We start from the raw sequence: 12,512 nt of genomic DNA, 5'->3' as shown, positions 1-12,512 counted from the left end.
TCGTTTGGAGGCATATGTGAAACCTCTGACAGTGACGTAATCGCACCAGGATGCGAATCAAACCAAACAAACCAAGATCACTAGAAAACGTGGTCTCGGTTAGTTTGAAAGTGAACTCGGTACGTTTGCGACATTGTTCCCCCCAAACTTTTTTGCATTGTGAATGCAAACGCATTCAGGTTCATTTGGAAACAAACTGCTCCAAACAGCAAACCAAACTGTTGAAGTGACGTAATTGATCAAACGCCGCTGAAGTGTCCAGCCTTTTCACTCAAACACGTTTGACAAACTACTTGGAAAATGCCTTCGCGAGGGATGACCTGGAGTACTGCTGAAACAGAAGCTTTGCTTTAAGTATGGACTGATGTATACATCCAGGAACAACTGAAAACAACACACAAAAACACAAAGATTTTTACTGTGTTTTCCGAGCGCTTAAAAAGTAAGGGCTTTGAACGAAGCCCTCCACATTGCCGAATAAATGAGATATGCTCCTGTCAAGCGGGAGTTCATCAGAATTAAAAAAATAAATGCCCCTATTTTGATCAGCTTGACATAATTTTGGGGACACGGCCTACAACTTACCCTGATACCATCGTGGAGGTTGGCCAGACAGATGGCACAAACAACGCTGGTGGTTGAGAGGAAGAGCACACAGGGTTGATTGAGTTGAGAAGCGAAAGCGACATGCTTACATCAGGAAATGTGACATAGTTTAGTGGTGAGTTTTGCATTTTAGAAGGTGAATTTTTTTGGGGGATGTTAATTACTTTCCCGACTTCTTTTATTGAATGCTATTCTATGGTTGTATGTATAGGCCTAGGCTACTGTAGTGATAGTATAGTAAAATGGAAAACAACCAACAGTAATTCAGTAAAAACCACCTTGTCAGACAATGTCAGACTTTGTGTATAGGCTAGTAACAGCTTATGTAGTGTTCACAAAGAGCAGTGTCCAACTTCAAAACATAATTTCAGAATGACACATTTCTAGAAGTGGGATGCAATACATAAGATAACATACTTAGAACTGGGATGTATTGCATCACATTTAATGTGTCATTCTGAAATTATATTTTGAAGTCAAATAACCCCTACTTTTGATGAAGCATATAGGCTACAGCTGTATAGTATATACATGCACATACCATAAAACATAGATATATAGATAGATCACTGCAAAGTTGCATTCTCTTGTTACCCTCACAGACACGGACACTGTTCTTTTTAAGTCAACAGTTTTTTGTTTTTTTTTAAATGTATGATATTTATTACTTTAATACAGATAGTTCTGTAGACATTTACAATGTGCTATACTTGATGAGACAATTAACTGTTCAGTAAAACATTTTGTAAGTAGTCTGAGTTGGCTATAATTTCCACACGCAACACTCTTTCGGTACATTCTATTTCTTCTGCAGTGAAAGCACCAAATAACGCAACAGAAAAGCAAGAGCATAGCACGTACAGTACCTGCATTCTCCATGATGGAAAATGTTTTTTCTACAAAGAACTTCCACTCAAGTAAACAGCAAGAGAACCGAGCACGTTTGTAAAGGTGCAATGTGCAATCAATAGAATTCTGGTCCGCGTGTAGCAGCAAGTGGACTAAAAAAACAAACTTGAATTCATTTACAAATAAACTCACGTTTGATTGAATTTTCCTGGTCTGAAACTAACTGAATCTAAACTGAAAACAATTATTTTGTTTGCAAGTGAACCAAGATGAGAATCACTTGCAAGTGAACTGGGTGTGAAACTGTCCTTAGATTCACTTTGACATTCATGAAACTATTTTAAACTCTTGCTGGTTAAAGTTAGAGCGGTTTTAGCCTAGAGCGGGTTTATGAATATTCAACCTCCTTTAAAAAGTTTTGTTGTTTTTTTTTTTTACCGTTTTACAATGTTTAAATTCATTCTGAGTTGTTCTCATTGCAAATATTCAAATCTTGTATTTTTTATCTTTTAATAAGTCTGTGCCTTTAGCAAGTCCTAGAAGCTGCCCTTCGTTTCTAGTTGCCTGCCACATACATAAGTAGTATCTACTAGATGACCCAAAGTGTCTTTATTGAAGTAAGAGCCAGTGCCAGCTAGTGATCAGCTTTCTTTGTATCCTCCTATTGTAACATATGTCTATAGCAACCAACTATACCTGAAGAGCTGCTTCTGAACTGACGTTGAAGCACCTTAACACAGATTAGTGTCGTATAATTGTCATTGTATTTTTGAAAACTTGATAAACCTACTGTAATTACACAGAAACCTAGGTGGCAAAAAGATAGTGGGCCCCTGGGAAAGGCCAATGTTGTGGTGCAGCCTTTAATGGCAAAAGAGGGCAGGTTAAGCACTCTTGTGCATGTTTATTTACAGAAACAAACAACAAAAACGTTTCATTAAATAAGTGGGTCTTTAAATATTTCATAACTATATACAATAGAGCCCAGGCAGTGGACGTCTATAAACAAGTGGTATACTTGTTGACAACAGGCACAGCTGTAGATGCTGGGCTGGTAGGTAATGTTCTCTGGGTGTTCTGGAGGTAGTTACCTGCTTTCAGTTTAGCTGCTGTGCTCTGCTCCTTGCCCTGGGTATATCAACTGCTCCTTTTATATACCTGTGGCTGGGCTTAATCGATTGTTAATTGTATTCGCAAAATGTTGTATGCAAAATTGCAGTTTATGAAACCCTTTTCAACTATTTTAGAAGGTTTCCAAATGTAAAAGCCTTGGTTTAGGCATCTATCCTGAATTGCACTAAATATAAATGAAGACTTTGAAGCAAATAAATGTTGTACTTTTCAGCCCATTTTTACCATGATATTACAAGGTTATGCATGCCTTACTGATGTGTTCTTAACACAATATGCACTTCAGTGACTAGGAGCAGAAAAAGACGCACAACCAAATTCATACTGTAGCAAGCAACGACAATGTCCATGTCATTATAAAAGATTACCATAATAAAAGCATAACAACGTGTAATAAAGCCTGGTGAAACTCAAGGAAACATTTTAATGACCAGTAAAGCATATTGATAAACATGGCAAACTGTGGTAAATGCATAATATAATTCTGGGACAAAAACATGGTAAAACTGCAAAAATACAATGCAAAAATATCAATTTATAAGGGTGTATCCACTACATGGCTGTGTATGCCATGTTTCCAGAGAGCAGATCTACTCCTGGTAACCCCTAACACGAATGGGATAGGTATATATTGACAGATCTTATTGCTCAAAAATAGAACCCTGGAAAATAAATGTTACATTAGCATACCGTAGCTCCCCACAACAGAAAATGTTTCGATGTTATGCAAGAAGACAAGCAGGCATCCAGTGGCATCCTCTTTCAGATTACATTGATATAGTGCTAGTGTAAGCATCTTTTCTGAAGATTATGAACTAATGTTTTATTTTAGGCTGGAACAGTACCTTGATTTTTTAATAAGGACAGTGCTGAGGTGGATTGTGAGAGCATTTTAAATTAAAGAGTCTTGATCTGTGAAAATCCCTTCACTAATCTGAAGATGTAATCACATCCCACCAAGTGCAACTAAGATATGGTACGCCAGGCTAAAAGACTAGAGTTTGGGTAAAACATACTGTACTGCACAGATAGTTGTCACAACACTCCTCACAACACTGCCAAAAATGGCATATGGGCTACAGTACTGTAGACTGCCAGTGCACTTTGAAAAGTTATGAAATAATTTGCACACACATTTTTTTTTTTTTTTTTTTTTTTTAGAATTCTTGATGTTTATCGTTTTGCAGCAAAATAAAGTTTTAACCACAGAAAATTATTTTCTACAACTCAAGGTGAAAAATGTGACTGCAGGATCAAATACATGTTCATGTGACAATACAATTTAGTACCCCCACCCTCCCTCCCCAAACAGAAAGAAATACTACTGTACAGTTTCTCATCATACTTAATTATTGTACAATATGGAATATACAGAACATTACAGCCAATTAACCAAAATAAATAAATACATTCAAAAAAAGTAAATGGAACGCAATGTAACAAATTCAGAGAAGCACAGAGGCTATCATTAAGGGTGTTGATTGTTGATTGAAGATTTCTGGAGCATATTTGTGCTTCTCTGGAGAAATACAGAAGACTGTAAACAATAAGAACAGTCCTGTTAAGAAAAAGGGTTTAATCGGATTAGCTGATAACTGACAACATGTTTACTAGTGTCAGTTTCATTGTTCTTTTTAACAGATATCTGACAAGTGTTCATTATAGTGTAGCTATACTACATTAGTTTTACAATGTCCTTGAAACATAACTTTCATGTGTGCCATTCATGTAGTGTGCCATGCTCAATACCAACGTTTGAGCTCAGTGTCTGTGATTCCAAGGATCTTAATAATAAATAAATAATAAATAAATAAATACATACATACATATTTATGTGTCTAACTGGATTTTGGTTGATGGAAGAATTTGCAAGGATGCGTTTTCCAGAAACTATCATTAAAGAATTTGGTTGACTCAGAATGCATTTCAAATTCATTCGAATACCTTTGGGATTAGAGGAGTGCATCATCTACGATCATCATTCCAGCAAACAATAAGAAAAGGAGGAAAGTACCCACAACTTTAGATCAACATAAATGGTCTTTAAGGGGGCAGGTATACGTCTACAATTGGTTTTCATTCTTCTTACAATTTCAATATGGGAAATCCACATATCCAGACCCCTACTAAATACTTTGCAGCCACCAATGGACCTTATTCACAGGAAAGCATGGCTTGGAAATCCATTTCAACGTAGTTTCTTTTTGCAGGAAAAAATATATTTTTTGTATTTATACTGCACATTCAGTTGTGAGTTCCCTCAATTCCCTGAATCACCCCAATCTGCATCCGATTTCATTTTAGGATTTTCTTTGTTGCAATCCAAATTTATTGGTAGAGTCATGTGCATTCCCTTCCTTAACCAATGCCACTCAAAACTACCCCTCGACCAAAATGTGACTTCTCTGGAAATAGATTTACATCAGGACTATGTTTTGCAGGCATTTCAAAAATGTATAACCAGCACAATGTTTGGTCACCCTATGCTCCTTAGTATCATACCACATCTTTCTTTGTTTCCTAACATGAGCACTTGATTCTGCCTGTGCAAGGCCTCCCGGAAGTCAATGCAATGTGATTAAAAAACAATTGTAAAGGAACGGAGGTCAACAGGTGTCACACACTGATGATCTTCATGCAGTACAGGTGTAGGGTGCCAGTCTGTCCCACTTTTTATTTGCACTTATTGATTTGACCAGAAGACCCATCGATTGAGCATTAAACAGTGCTTTCCATGACCCATTCGGAGCTCCCGTAGTTGACCTTGCTGCCTGCCAGGTCATCCTCATCACACTGCAGGAGCATCCCATTGACCGAGAGGCTCCTCTTAGTCCAGATGTTTGTGATCTTTTTGGGATAGCTGCAGCACTGGGTGGTGACAAAGTCCCCCATGTCGAAGGAGTGGCTCCTCTTGGGCTTACTCTCCAAAGGTAATGTGAGAAGACTTCTGAGCTTGGACTCCCCATGGCCCAGCAGGGGCTCCTTGTCGGAGTGCAGGGCCAGAGTGTTCTTAGAATCGGTCGGAACATCCTCTCGCCTCTGACCCCTCAGTTCTAGAGAGGTGAACGCCCCCAAAAGGTGGTCCAAGTTGTGCTGGGATCTAGAAACAGGTCTCCACTTGTTGGAGAGGGTGCTCCTGTCACTGTGGAGGCTGTAGTCGTCACAGCCTCTGCTGACCAGCGAGCTAGAGGACGAGGACAAGCTGCTGTGCAAAGAGCCACAGTTAAACTCTTTTAGCTCGTCCCGCACAACCACTTTGGGCTTCACTTGAGACAACACCCCACTTTGGACATTATGGTCCCCGTTAGTCTGCGAGTAAGTGTTACTGACATTTGGTAACTTCCCAGAATTAGTGCTGCTGCTCGCTTTATACCGGACCATCAGGATGACGATGAAAACAAGCAGGGTGGCCACGATGATCCCTCCAATGATCAGGATCATGGTTCCGCTCAGGAACTGGCTGTCTAGAGACTGGCACTGCTGGTAGTCCTCTCTGGTAATGAACGTGGCACACCCCACCACATTGGTGGCCGTCAGAGTGGTGGCTGTATCATCCCATATGGCCAGGACACACAGGTCATACTGAACTCCAGACACCAGATTGTTCACCAGGAAGGCTTTGCTTTCTGCCGGAATCATCCTTTAAAAAAAAAGTAAAAAAAAACCCACAACAATAAACAGCAGTTAGCACACACATCAAAATCACAGTCTATTTTTCTTTTATGCGGTTGATAATAATAATAATAGCACACTCAATGAGTGGACAAATATTAATCAGGATGCATGATTCTCAAGGTTAGCAAGCATTTCTTCCACTGCAAGCCTCTTGCAAGTGTGTTACCAGAGAGCACAAAGGCCATCACAATCGCAAATGTGTCATTTCACAGAATCCCATCACATCACCTTGACTGGCATAGAACATTCTCATACAAATAAAAACAATAAGAAGCGAGTGTATAGTATATTCTGTGATAAAGATGATTGAAACTAACAAAATAATTTCATAAACCTAACCTGTTCACTTCTATTCTTTATTTCCTGCAGTTTTGAAAGAAACACATGTTATAGTAAACATGTACTTTGTTTTTATATATGATATCTGGTATCTGGTTTGCCAGCCTTGTTTTCAATTTGAGTTGTACTTGCTTGTTACCACCCCTTCAATGGCTTTTTTCCTGTCATTAGCCAACCATCTGCTTCCCATATTGACCGACATGCTTTTAGCCAGCAGCATGCTTTAAACCAGAAGACACTACTGAGGTGCAACAGATACAGTATCCCATAGAGAATAAGGTACAGCAACTTGCACAATGTTGCGATTTATGGAATTATTTTGCTAGCAACAATTACTAGTATTACCCTTTTGAGACCACTCTGAAATGATTAGTCACGCACATACCACGCACTATATGAAATGCATGTCTGAAACATTGTACGACTTCAAAGGGAGAGTACATCGCCTTTGCACACTAAAAAGCCATACACTTTACCAAAAACGGAAGTTTTTTGCACGGAAACATGTCCGGAAATCGTACATTATGCTTATGAGACTTAAGCAGTGAAAATCGCGTTTGTGAGGTAACCTCGGCCAACTTTCTACTATAACTGAAGGCCGTACCAAGCAATCCTATTGGCAAACTTCTTTGACCAAATAGGAAGAAAAGCAGTCAGTACGAGGGGTTTAGTGTTTTTTTTTTTTTTTTTTTTTTCTTTGACGGGACACCATTTATTCAATGTTTCAAATTATTGCCATTTGACTCATAAAAACTGCTTTATAGTGAAGTAGTTTTTATAAGCAAGGTTATAAATAATACTGAAGCTACAACAAATACAAAAATACCCTTTACAATGAATACATAAATAAATAACGAAGCTCTTAACACTTACTTTTTCTTATCTCATTGGATAGCTGATTGCTTTTCTGTACCTTAGCAATAAAATGCAATTTATTGTACACTAGTCTTAAGCAGTATCATGGGTAACTTACCAAGGGGACAAAAAGTGACATTTGTACCAAAATATGTATTAAATAGCGTAGCTGTGTTATTGCTGCAGGCTACTGACAACATCACACTTGTCTAAGTTACTGAGCAAGATTTGTTTTAAAAGTACGAAAACATTAAAAAGAAAAACAAAACTGTTACTTCCACGAATTTGTTAAAAAAAGACAACTACTGGCGAAAGCCTTGCAGCTTCTCTATGGAATATGGATTCTCCTATTATTATTATTATTATTATTATTATTATTATTATTATAACATCTTTATAAGTGGGAAATGCAGGCAAGTAAGGCAGCTTATTGTAGATATACTACCAGTATTTTGAAAATGTACTGTACTAAATATTTTGACTGGATCATTTTTATATCATTAACCTAAATGCTGGTATTTTAGTTCAGTTTAATCAGAATTGCTGAAGCTACGGTTTTGTAGGAAAACTTGTACATATTGTAATGACCCAGCAATTTGCATCATCGCAGGACTTGTTGTCTATCCTCTTTGTTTGTCTTGCATGTTTTAAGTCACTGTGTCACATCACACCATGTTTTGCTGTGCCACGCCACTAGCTAGCCACGCCTGGACTTTTTCTTTCCCATGGATGGAGCTGACTGCAGCTGGTTTTAACTGGCTTTTTTTTTCAACTGTACAAATACATTGCCATCTTTAAAAACTGACAGCTGAATTTTGTATGACTTGTACAAAAAGTGAATACGCAAAACACAGTTAATGGAGCATTACATCATCTCAGTGGAATAAATTGTCTGATCCTTAAATGGCTGCTGGTTTTAAAAAGGAGATAAGAGCTAAGTGGTCAGTTGGGATTCTCTTTCTAGTACTGAGAACAGTGTCTCTTAAATGTGTCATCTCTGTACAAAAAGTTTCTGAACATGGGTAGATGAAGGAGGTAGCTACTACAAAAAATGAAATATAATTTAAAAATGTTATGAAAATCTGTGACCCTCCCCCGACATATCTCTATTTCTTCTCTCTCTCTTCAGATGACTCTTTTTCCACCTCTGTCTCCCTGTTTTTTTCCTATTGTAGATTTTCTTTTTAAGCAGACATTTCTATAAATCTTTTTTTTTTTATTTGTGCCATCTATTTGTTTGTGCTATTTATATTCTGAATCTGTCCACCTGGCTTTAGTCTGCCTTGTAAATCAAACCTGCCTATGCATCTTATTTTGTGCAGAATACAGTACATCTTTTACTCCCACACTAGTATTTCTCACTCCCTGCCCTTTTCCTCTTTTCCTCTGCTATTATGATTCTCCCCTTCCACCCCATTAACTATGTTTGCTTTAATCCTTCTCCTCTCCCCTTCATTCCTTTTTATATTTCAAAAGATGTTTTCCAAACTTTGTTGACATACCTTTTTGACAATTATATGTACTAAATAGTGAACATATCAATAGTAATACTATGGTACTGTAGAAGGATATTGGTCTTTTCTTACACACTCTTTGGTATGTAATATTTATATGTCTATGGTTACTGCAGCTTTTTTTATTGTTCAAGGCTTAAAAGAGAACATGGTACACTTTAGATTTTCTTTTTACCTGTATTATTTTTTCTGTTTTTCTTTCCTTTCAGTCAACCCATCTTTTATGCCCTCTCCCTCCACTTTTGTTCTGTCCCCACCCCTATTTAGAAATGTTAATTGACCAATTTTTCCTAAGAATCAAAAAGCATTCCCATCTTCTGGATGTCCTTCCCATTAAGGTACTAATGGCAATTGCAACAGGTCATTTTTTTTTTTCTACAGAAAAACAATTTGACATGTTGAGTGAATAGAACCATTAAATTGAGTCGAAAACATCTTGACATCTGAAAACTGGCTAAAACCTAATGCATCTCATCTTCAAAATGTGAATGTTGCAGACACTTTTCTGCTTTGAATTTGCCCTTTAATATAACATTTAACAAACATATTGTGGCAGTCAGGGACAGTTAATTAAAGATATACAGTATTAATTGGTTATTATGCTTTAATGGGCACTTAATAAATATGAATATGAGGCAGTTGTTAACAGACTCCAAACTTTGTAATATGTCCCTAATAAAAGTTAATTGACATTCGTTCAAACTGAAGAAAATTAATTAACTGGCACTTGTTCACTTCAATTTAAATAAATGCTATTTTTGAATCAGGACAAATGTAGCCTACTGTACTCCTAGGAACACACAGTAAATTAAAAGCAATTTGAGACTTGAGGACGAGAGGAAGGTCATCTGTGTGGCTAATTGCACTGTATGGCACAGGGCATTTTTTGAGGTAGAAAATAGGGTGAGATATGAATGAAATCTGTACAGTAAAAAAAATGCTCAGCTCTGTATAGCTATATCATGAAGTAATTGCATGTATTTAATTGTGTAATTAATTTCAATGTGAATGCCTCATCGGTTAGTTTTCCATTTCCATTGTGGTTGCCATTGTATTGTAATGCAAAAATAAGTAAAGATCCTATTAACACAAACTGCTAGTTGCGTGCAAAATTTGGATTTGAAAAATGAGAAGGATGGGTCAATCTGGGAGTGGTCTGGACCAAAAACCTGAGTTGTGTAAAAAACTTGTGCCTACATCCGTTTTGGAATCCAAATCCTGCACACCTCTACAAAATGATTTGGTAAGTGCAGTTGTTGAGCATATGTAAGAAAGAAAGTTCCCAATTTAAGGTGACTTTTAGGGTACTTTTGTGACACCCGCAGGTAGTATCATGGAGGCTAATCTACTACCCATTTCTAAGAGGATATAGCATGTAGGTTACTTTATTTTACACACTACTCACTTTGTTCTTACTGCAAAAAGGGGTCTATATGAAAACCACATCATTCAGAAAAAAGTAGTAACTGATTGAAAAGTAGTAAACTGATTGAATCCCAGACACAGGAGAAAACCGACCCCAGTCTCATTCCAAATCTTTTTTACAGACTGTCAGAAAGATGGTTATTAAAATAGATTACTACATTGTGGAGGGTCAGGTTGCGCACACAGGGTTTTTTGCTAACGTGGCCCAAAGGCAGGAATTATTTGACTGGTCCTATCCATCTCTGTATTTTAAATTTGAAACTTAGTCATTTATCATATTAGATTTAGCTCTGTGTCTGTCTGTCTCACAAACGGTATAATTTAAAATAATAATTTAAATCGACAAAATGGACTAGCAGATGCATATTGGATTAGGATAGTAACCTGACTGTATTACTTTAATAATTTGCTGGAAAATGATCCTCCCATCTGCTCCCTCAGGTACTCTACTGCAGTCTTTTTTCTACTCCTTAAAAAGACAGTACAGCTATGCTATTATTCAGCTTGGGCTCTATCAACAGAAACCCTCATTATTTGCTAAAATTAATCAGCTATTCCCTTTCAATTTGAAGACGACCACCAACCAATACTTTTGGGATAACCCTGCCTTAGGTAGGTATTCGCTGAGCATTTTATGTCAAAGCTGCCGACAGGCCCCTCCATGGAATGACATCCTCTGTCACACCTGCCGAGGGAATAAGTAGTCGTTCCGCGGAGCTCACTTCCTATTTTGCCTCTCACCTACGGTAAGGTATGCTTCTGTGTCACTAACCAGAGTGTGTTTTTCGAAAAGAGCTCTTCTGAGTCGACTGCAATTCCCTTGCATTTGTGCTGAGGGCCGGCTTTCTACTCTCGTGGAATCGGAGGCTCCATTTTGAGTGTCTTTTTCCTTCTTCTTATGGTCTGCTTTGCTTGTGTTGCAGCCCGTCTTTTCTTGGCTGACCATCGTATGAGTGTGACTGCCTGTGCAGTATTAGGGATGTGTGTGTGTGTGTGTGTTGTACTTTTAACCTACACCTTCAAGGAAAACACTGTTCCTCCGCCGGGGTTCGGCTTGCCGCCCTGTCATTGAGTGACTCTGCCAACTGTTGTTCGCGCAGCTTGGGCAAAAAAATAAATAAATAAATCAGCCATGTGTTCCTCCATCGGGGCTGTGTTTTAGCCTGCCCCGCTGTCAAGTAGACCTTGTCGGCTGCCTTGGCCTGCCCACCTCAGTGCTTTGAGCCTTCAAAAAAAAAGTAAAAAAGTGTGTTCTCCCTTATGCTCTGTTCTTTTTACAAACTAACTGAGCTCTCCCCCGCTGTAGCTTCAGCCTGTGTGTCTCCCCTGGTGCATGCTGCGTGCTGACTAGGTGGCTGACTACATGTGGTTGGGTAGGCACCACTGCATTAGCTGCCCCTGGTGCTTCGGTACCTCGGTGCCTTGGTGCACATGGTGCTCGGTGCACACAATGCTCGGTGTACGCAGAGCGCCTCGGTGCACTCAGTGCACACGGTGCTTGGTGAGCTTGGTGCACTTGGTGCTTGGTGCTCACAGTGCTTCGGTGCCTCGGCTTACATGGCGCCTTGGTGCTCAGTGCGCACAACGCTCGGTGCATCGGTGCCTCTGTGTGCATAGTGTACCCAGTGCGCACGGCACTCGGTGTGCACGGTGCTTAGTGCACACGCCGTTTCTGTGCCTCGTTGCACATAGCACCTCTGTGCTTGGGACACATGGTGCAGTTTGTGCACGCGGTGCTCGGTGCGCTTGCCGCACTTTGCACCTCGGTGCCCGGGACACTCGGTGCACATGGTACTTATTGCGCATGGCGTTCGGTGCCTTAGTGCACATAGCGCTTCAGTGCTTGGTGCACACAGTGCATTCGCTGCACACGGTGCTCGGTGCATGCGCTGTGCAAGGTGTTCGGCGCGCATGGTGATCAGTTCACACGGTGCTGTGGTGCCTCGGTGCACATAGCACCTCGGTGCACAGCGCACGCAGTGCACACCATACTTGGTGCATGCGATAATCATTACACAAGACATTCGGCACAGTCGGTGCTTGATACATGCGGTACCCTCGGTGCTTTGGTACATCGGTACATGCAGTGCTTAGGCGCCCCCGTCCTTACACTAAGTG

General features: G+C 39.4%; 1 protein-coding gene across 3 annotated transcripts in view; it reads right to left on the bottom strand.

Moving 5' to 3' along the window:
- Positions 1 to 3,905: 3,905 nt before the first annotated feature.
- LOC117410795 (leucine-rich repeat and fibronectin type-III domain-containing protein 2-like) overlaps positions 3,906 to 12,512 on the bottom strand; it is a 170,283-nt gene continuing 161,676 nt past the window's right edge. For 2 of the 3 annotated variants that reach the window (XM_034017619.3, XM_034017618.3), the window contains one exon: positions 3,906 to 6,226. In XM_034017619.3, the coding sequence (XP_033873510.3) occupies positions 5,305 to 6,226 (922 nt within the window). In that variant the 3' untranslated portion in view covers positions 3,906 to 5,304. The remainder of the gene's footprint in view (positions 6,227 to 12,512) is intronic. The other variant, XR_009328922.1, reaches the window with a different exon arrangement.

Source organism: Acipenser ruthenus, chromosome 6 (assembly GCF_902713425.1).
Source record: "Acipenser ruthenus chromosome 6, fAciRut3.2 maternal haplotype, whole genome shotgun sequence".
Classification (NCBI taxonomy): Eukaryota; Metazoa; Chordata; class Actinopteri; order Acipenseriformes; family Acipenseridae; genus Acipenser; species Acipenser ruthenus.
Note: the sequence above shows the minus strand (reverse complement) of the source record. Positions and strands in the feature narration are given on the sequence as shown.